The following is an 8,523-nucleotide window of genomic DNA, read 5'->3' on the forward strand; positions in this document are numbered from 1 at the left end:
TCCATTTTCAATAATTGACAGAACAATTAGATAGAAGATAAGTAAGGAAATAGAGGGCTTAAACAACACAATAAACCAATTAGATCTAATAGACATTTACAAAACACTCAACCCAACAACAACAGCATTCTTCTCAAGTGCACCTGGGACATTTTCCAGGATATAGGCAATATGTTAAGCCACAAATTAGTCTCAATAGATTTAAAAAGATAGATATCATACAAAGTATTTACTCCAACCACAACGGGATGAAGTTAGAAATCAACAACAGAAGGAAAACTGGAAAATTGACAAATTTGTGAAAATTAAATAATACACTCTTAAACAACCAATGGATCAAAGAAGAAATCACAAGGGAAATTAGAAAATACTTAGAGACGAATTTTTGAAAACAAAAACGTACCAAAACTTATGAGACAGTGAATGCTGTGCTAATGGGGAAATTTATAACTATAAATACTTATATTAATAAATAAGAAAGATCCCAAAACAACAACATAACTTTACAACTTAAGGAACTAATAGGAAAAGAAAAAAACTAACTCAAAGTTAGCAGAAGGAAGGAAACAATAAAGATTAGGAAAAGATAAACAAAATGGAGACTAGAAAAACAATAGAGAAAATTAATGAAACCAAAAGTTGGTTCTTTGAAAAGATCAACAATATTGACAAATCTTTAGCTAGATGGATTAAGAAACAAAGGCTCAAATTACTAAAATCAAAATTAAAGTGGGGACATTACCAATGATTCTACATAAATAAAAAGTATTATAAGAGAAAAGTATTATGAACAATTGTATGCCAACAAATTGGATAACCTAGGTGAAATGGATAAATTACTAGAAATACAAAACCTACCAAGACTAAATTGTAAAGAAATAGAAGAATCTGAATAGATCTATAACTAGTAAGGAGATTGAATCAGTAATCAAAAATCTCCTGACAAAGAAAAGCCCTGGACCTACTAGCTTCGCTGGTGGATTCTACCAAATATTTAGAGAAGAACTAATACCAATCCTTCTCAAACCTTTCAAAAAAAATCAAAGAGAAATAAACACTTCCTAATTCATTCTCTGAGACCAGCATTACCCTGATACCAAAGCCAGAAAAAGAGTATAAGAAAAGAACACTACACACCAATATCCCTTATGAACACTCATGCAAAAATCCTCAACAAAATATTAGCAAACCAAATTCAGCAGCATATTAAAAGGATTATGCACCATGACCAAGTGTTATTTGTTCTTGGAATGTAAGGATGTTTCAACATATGAAAATCAATCAATGTAATATGCCACATTAACAGAATGAAAGGAAAAAAACCACACAATCATCTCAATTGATGCAGAAAAAGCATTTGACAAAATTCAACATCCTTTAATGATAAAAACACACAAAAAAATAGGAATAGAAGGAAATTACCTCCACAAAATAAAAGCCACATATGAAGAACCCACAGGGAACATCATACTCACTGGTGAAAGACTGAAAGCTTTCCCTATAAGATCAGGAAGGCAAGGATGCCTACTTTGGCCACTTCTACTCAACACACTACTGGAAGTTCTAGCCAGAGCAATTAGGCAAGAAAAAGAAATGAAAGGCATTCAATGGAAAGGAAGAAGTAAAATGACCTCTATTGGCAAATTATATGATCTAACATATAGAAAACCCTAAAGATTCCATTAAAAAACTGTTAGAATTAATAAATGAATTCAGCAAAGTACCAGAATACAGAATGAACAAAAATTAGTTCCATTTCTATACACTAACAATGAAGAATGAACAATTCTGGAAATTATGAAAACAATTCCATTTACAGTAGCATTGAAAAGAATAAAATACTTAGGAATTAAACAAGTAGGTGAAAGACTTGTACAATAAAAATTACAAAACATTGGTAAAAGAAATTAAAGAAGACATTAATAAATAGAAACACACTCTACTTTCATGGATTGGAATACTCAATATTGTTAAGATGTTAATACTACCCAAAGTGATCTACAGATTCAATGCATTCTCTATCAAAATTTCAATGACATTTTTTTTCAGAAATAGAAAAACCCATCCTAAAATTCACATAGAATCTCCAGGGACCCCGAATAGACAAAATAGTCTTGAAAAGGAAGAACAAAGCTGGAGGACTCACACTTCCTGATTTCAAAACTTACTACAAAGTTACAGTAATCAAAACAGTTTGGTACTGGCATAAAGACAGACATATAGGCCAGTGGAATAGAATAGAGAGCCCAGAAATAAACCTCCACATATATGGTCAAATGACTTTTAACAAAGATTCCAAGATCATTCCGAGGAGAAAGGACAGTCTTTTCAACAAATGGTGCTGGAAAAACTGGATATGCACATGCAAAAGAATGAAGTTGGACCCTTACCTGACACCATATACAAAAATCAACTCCAAATGGATCAAATACCTAAAAGTAAGACCTAAAATTATAAACCTCTTAGAAGAAAACACAGGGCAAAAGCTTCATGACATTGGATTTAGCAGTGATTTCTTGGATATTCACCAAAAGCATAGGCAACAAAAGAAAAGGTAGATGCGGAGTACTTAACGAAAATTTTAAAAATATGTCCATCAAAAGACAATATTAACAGAGTAAAAAGACAACCCACAGAATGGGAAAAATATTTGCAAATCATATATCTGATAATGGATTAATATCCAGAATATATAGAGAACTTTCAAATTCAACAACAAAAAAACAACCTGATTAAAAAATGTGCAAAGGACTTGAATAGACATTCTCCAAAGATATACAAATGGTCAATAAGCACATGAAAAGATGTTCAACATAACTAATCATTTGGGAAATGCAAATCAAATGTACAATAAGATACCACTTCACACCCATTAGGATGGCTACTATCGAAAAAACAGAGAATAACAAGTGTTGGCAAGGATGTGGAGAAATTGGAAAGCTTGTACACTGCTGGTGGGAATGTAAAACGGTACTGCCGCTGTGGAAAACAGTATGGCAGTTCCTCAAAAAATGAAAAACAATTACTATATGATCCACCAATTCTACTTCTGGTTATATACCCAAAAGAAGTAAAAGCAGGGTCTCAAAAAGATATTTGTACACCCGTGTTCATAGAAGCATTATTCACAATAGCTAAAACATAGAAGCAACCCAAGTATACATTTATGGAAAATAGATAAGCAAAATGTGGCATATACATACAATGGAATATTATCCAGCCTTTAAAAGGATGGAAATTCTGACATATGCTACAATATGGATGAACCTTGAGGACTTTATGCTAAGTGAAATGTCAGTCAGTCACAAAGACAAAGACTACATGATTCCATTTATATGAAGTACGTAGAGTAGTCATATTCATTGAGACAGAAAATTGAATGGTGGTTGCCAGGGGCTGGGTAGGGGAGCTGGAAATGGGCAGTTATTGTTTAAATGGGTATAGAGTTTCAGTTTTACAAGATAAAAATAGTTATGGAGCTGGATGGTGGTAACGTTTTCACGACATTATGAATGTATTAAATACCACTGAACTGTACATGTAAAAATGGTTAACATGGTAAATCTTAGGTTATGCATGTTTTACCACAATAAAAAAATTGAAGAGAAAAATAGGCTTCTTGAGCAGGGTCATTAGCTGAGGTGGGTTTTAATCCTGTTCTATCTAGCGTGCTTTGTTTCTGCCATTCCCAGAGAGACAGTCCCTCCTCCCACTCTTTGTCAGACTGGTCCGTTTCCATTAGGTAATCGGTGTTTCTAACCCAACCTCAACCCTGGAGAGCTCTTGAGCTCTCAAAGCAGAAAGCAGAGAAAGGAAACAAAGCCCTTGCCTTACCAGGGTCCAGGAAGGGCTGGCACTCCCCAGCAGCACCGTAGCTCAGCTCCTGCGGCCCTGGCTGTGGGATCCACGCCTCTGCCACTGGGGCCTCGGGGGCAGGTCCCATGACTTGGAGTGGGGGTGACTCCAGGTGGATGTCTGGTGGCATGTGTGCTGTCCCCACTGGTGCCAGTTCTTCCAAGAGCATTTCCTGCCTGTCGATCTGGGGAAATGCCAGAACCATCACTCTCAAGTCTAGACCAGCACTGCCCAGCAGCAATATAATGTGAGCCACCCATCTCATTTTAAATTTTCTGGTGGCCATAAAAAAAAAATGAAAAGAAAGAGGAGAGGTCATTCTTCATAGTATGTTTTATTTAATCCAACATATCCAAACTATCAGTATTTCAACATGTAATTGATATAAGCAAGTATTAATGAGATATTTCATCCACTTTATTTTTCATATGAAGTCTTCTGAATGTGGTGTGCATTTTATACTTGCAGCATATGTCCATTTGGTCTAGCCACATTTCTAGTGCTCAAGAGCTACACTTGGCTGGTGGCTTCTGTACTGGGCAGTGCACGATTAGACCATACAAAGATGAAATCTTATATAGTAAGCCAAACAAGAAGACAAAGAAAGGAAGGGAAACCGTAAATTCATTCCATCCTAGGGAGACAGGAAACTTTGGAAGAGTCCTGTTCAGGCAGGCTAACTGCAGAGCCCCATCAGCACACGACACTGCAGAGCCCCTAACGCCCAACCAGAAGCCCTTCCTCCCTTCTCCCAAAGATCTGCCCTGGGCTCAGCCCCAAAGAGGTTTCACTCGGTGGTTCTGAACAGAGGGCAGTGCCACTGTCCCCATGGGGTGCTTTGGATATGATGGCATGTGGTGGCTATCAGAATTTAGTGGGCAGAGATGGGAGTACATACAATTAATAGTGCAGAATTGTTCCACCTTCCAAGCAATTTTGGAATGTCCCCCTCATACATTTAAGTAAGTAAAAAGAACCTGTCAAGAACTTACAACCTCATCTTGTAGGTCATAAAAACAAAGTATTTTTCCATATTTTAGCATGACTTGAATTTTCTAGGAAAGCACTACTTTGGAAATCAAAGAAAGACTATACTACCTACTGTTCAGATTTAACCAAGACTTGGTTGTCACTTTGGAAGATCATAGGACCAGCAGCAACACTGCTCACAGTGTCTGAGCTGCGTCAGCGTGACTTTCCGGCTGTGGCCTTCACGGGGAGTCTATGCAGAGGCGACCCTCGGACAACTTCATGAGGTTCTCTGGTGCGGTCCAGCCCAACATGTGCGTGCTGAGATGCTTATTAGTTTATACTAAACCACATTCCTTTTCCTTTATATCCCTTCTAGACTCTACTTGACTTAGGGCTGGCAAACGTTTTTGTAAAGAGGCAAGGAGTAAATATTTTAGGCTTTGTGGGTCGTGTTGGTCTGTTGCCTATTCTTTTTTTTTTTTTAACAACATTTTAAAAAGGTAATAACTATTATTGGCTTATGGGCCATATAAACACAGGCCTTGGGCTGCATTTGGCCCACAACCACAGAGCACTTACATTGATGTTTTTGATTTTATGTATGTAGGTAGATTATAATATCTATAAATTTCATTTTAGGATAGTAAAGGGGACATTCCCAAATATTTGTTACACAAGAGGAGTTGGGTTTAATAGTTGAGAATCATTGAACCATACACCGACTCTAACAGAAGGAAAAAATGAAAATCATTGCAGGGAAATCTTGGGGCACAAAGACAAAATGTCTGATCTAGGCCCAGCTGCCTCTGCTACTTCTTTTTGTCCAATTATCAAGATCCCAAACTCTTTTCTCACCTGCTGCTCTGGTATCTCAAGTTCTCTCTGTAAGTCTTCTATGAGTGACACAACTCTTTCTCTATTCTCTGGGCAGTGTTCCCTCACCCAGGTCTCTATCTCCGTGGGCAGAATGGTTAGGAATTGCTCCAACACTAGCAGCTCCAGGATTTGTTCCTTAGAACGCATCTTTGGCTTCAGCCACTGACAGCAGAGCTCCCAGAGTTTGTTGAAAGCTTCATGAGGCCCGGCCGCTTCTTTGTACTGAAACTGCCTGAAGCGCTGGCGGAAGACTTCACAATCGGTATCATACTCCTGAAACACTGAGCCCTGATTCAAGGAGGCCTGGATTGCACACCCCAGGGCCACAGCCATCACGCCCTTCCTGCAGTGTACAATGTATCTGGGCCTGAAGTCTCAGATTCCAATTGGTTTCTTGGTGTAATTGTGGGGCGGGGAGCCACCTACAGCTGCAGACAGTACAAAATGAGAGAGGAGAAACGCAGTGGTTACCAGAGGGCATACTTATCTCTCTTAATTGCTTACTTTTCACCAAAGCCTTAAAGCAGCAGATCATAAATTTTTTGGTGGCTTTGGAAAAACCATGGACTCAATTCCTAGAAAAACCAAAAGGTTTATAAAATGTCGAAACCCATTCACGGACCTTCTAGAACTGTGCTGTCCAATATGGTAGCCACTACACCCATGTGGACGTTTAAGTCAAAATTAAAATAAAAATTGCAGCTCCCAGCCACATTTCAAGTGCTCAACAGACATCTACAGCTCTGCTCTAGAATTCCACCAACCAAGGCTAAGAACCCCCGCCCTGAAGGAGAACCCACCATGCCCTGCAGGCCTGTAACCGCACTCCCAGTCTAAGACGGGCTGTCTCGTGTTTCTGAATACAGGGAGGCCACAAAAGAAGTGGAGGAGCCATACGTATAACACTGGTGAATAACCCCGGAAGCCCATCTAGCTTTGAGGAATGCTTAGTCTCCTGCAACCACAGCATCTCAGCTAGAGCCATGCCTTGCAAAGACAGCAAATCCTCAACCCCCCATTCTTCTCCACTTGAGGTGTGTGTGGTTCAGCCAACATCACCGTGTCCCTCATCCCGCTGTGGCCTTCCAACTGGCTTTCTCATGAGAAAAATACACTGCAGCGGGGCAGGCCATCATGACCCTGGTCTGCATTAGTAACAAGGACATTTCTCACATCCATCACGCTGTGAGCCAGGAGCTGTCCTAAGCCTCCTATGCATATTAGTTCACTGAGCCCTCCGCCAGGGTTAGGAGGAGGGTACTAGCACTATGCCCTGAATACAGACGAGGGGACTGAGGTTTGAGGCTGAGGAGGACTGAATAACTAGTCCCAGGTCACATAGCAAATGCCAGAGGGAAGTGGTGATAGACTCCACAGATTCCTGCCATGCTCATGTCTGCAAACATCCAAGCGTTCTTAGTGCAGTCTCTGAGGTCACAGAGGCGGTCACATACATGTCTCCACAAGTCTAGAGACCAGGACTTGCCCACGTGCTATGGGTCCTCTCTCCCCGTGTTTGCCGACATGGCTCACGTACCTGTCCTCTGTCCTGGAGGGGATCAAGAAAAGAGTACTCAGGACTCTTCCCACCAAGTCATCCCAAATGGACACTGTTCCCATATCACCCTTTATTTCGATGGCAGCCTGGACTTGAGCGGCAGACCCATGGAGGTGTGACAACCTGCTAGCTGTGTGACCCTGCCACCCAGGGCTTCTGTCTGTAACATGAGAATAATCATAGCATCTATTTCACAAAATTTCCTGCGGTGGATCAGTCGCATGGAAAGCGGACAGCAGCGTGCCCGGCACAGAGGAAGCGCTCAAGCAAGGTGATTGCTCCTGAGGACTCATTCCTGGGAAGCTTCTCTTTCCCCCGCCCAGGCACCTGACCGTGGCTGGAGGGCATCCAGGAACAGTGCCGGTTTGGGCTGTGGACCCACCGTTAACCCCTCCAGCCTCACAGCTGGGCAGCCCTCCCCTGCCTGACCCAAACCTTCCACCAGCTCTACCGGGGAATCGACCTGATCCTCCGGGTCTCCCTCCAGATGAAAACCTCACTCCACCTCGGGGCTGAGGGCTTCTCCCCAAACCCTCCTGAATGAAGCCGCGCTCATAGGGCCCGTGGATAAAGAGGGGTGTGACAAGACGGCACTCGGGGAAAGGCAAGAGGGACAAGTTCCTAAAACGTCTAAAAGACGGTGTAAAATCGGATGCCGGGGGCGCGGGCGCCGCCCCATCGCGCTGCCCGTTGAAGATGTCCCGCCGCCCGGGGGGCGCTCCCAGCCCCGGAGGACCCCCGGGAAGGCCTGGCTGGGTCGCAGGGAGAGGCGGCGGGGACCCGGGCCGGACAGGGGCCCGCCGCCCGTCGTTCCTCCCCGCGCCCGCCGCCCGGTCAGGGCTGGAGGCGGCCGGTTCGCCTAGCCGGAGCGGGACCGGAGCCCCGCTACCCCCGCCCACGCCCGCGCCCCAGGGACGGCCACGCCCTCTCGCCGCTCCGGGACTCACCGCCTCGGCGCCCACGGCTCTCCCAGGCTCACCGTGTGCAGCTGCCCAGGGCGCAGGCGCGCGGTCGCGCTGCGGACTACATCTCCCGGCAGGCCTCATGCCCCCTGCCCAGACATCTGGGCCCATAAGGATGCTGACGTGGGAGGGGCTGGGACTTTCCTTGGCTTCCACCAGGCCTCAAGCCGTTTTGGAAGCTATCCCATATCCGGTCCTAGGCGCTTCTAGATCCCAGGGGATTGGGTGGGGCGTGCCCTGATCTTGATCCTAGCGAGGACTTCTTTCCCATCAGCCCTAGAGTAACCGGAGCTGGTGGGG

The 8,523-nt window shown here is 43.2% G+C and overlaps 1 protein-coding gene across 2 annotated transcripts in view; it reads right to left on the reverse strand.

The window, feature by feature from the left end:
• Nucleotides 1–8,254, reverse strand: part of ZNF449 (zinc finger protein 449) — a 29,890-nt gene extending 21,636 nt beyond the window's left edge. For both annotated transcript variants that reach the window (XM_087427376.1, XM_087427375.1), the window contains exons 1-3: nucleotides 8,209–8,254; nucleotides 5,683–6,131; nucleotides 3,835–4,039 (exon numbers count right to left, since the gene is read on the reverse strand). In XM_087427376.1, coding sequence (XP_087283502.1) covers nucleotides 3,835–4,039; nucleotides 5,683–6,036 — 559 coding nt within the window. In that variant the 5' untranslated portion in view covers nucleotides 6,037–6,131; nucleotides 8,209–8,254. The remainder of the gene's footprint in view (nucleotides 1–3,834; nucleotides 4,040–5,682; nucleotides 6,132–8,208) is intronic.
• Between the last annotated feature and the right edge of the window lie 269 nt (nucleotides 8,255–8,523).

Source organism: Ceratotherium simum, chromosome X, assembly GCF_057802395.1.
Source record: "Ceratotherium simum simum isolate JZ-2026a chromosome X, ASM5780239v1, whole genome shotgun sequence".
Lineage (NCBI taxonomy): Eukaryota > Metazoa > Chordata > Mammalia > Perissodactyla > Rhinocerotidae > Ceratotherium > Ceratotherium simum.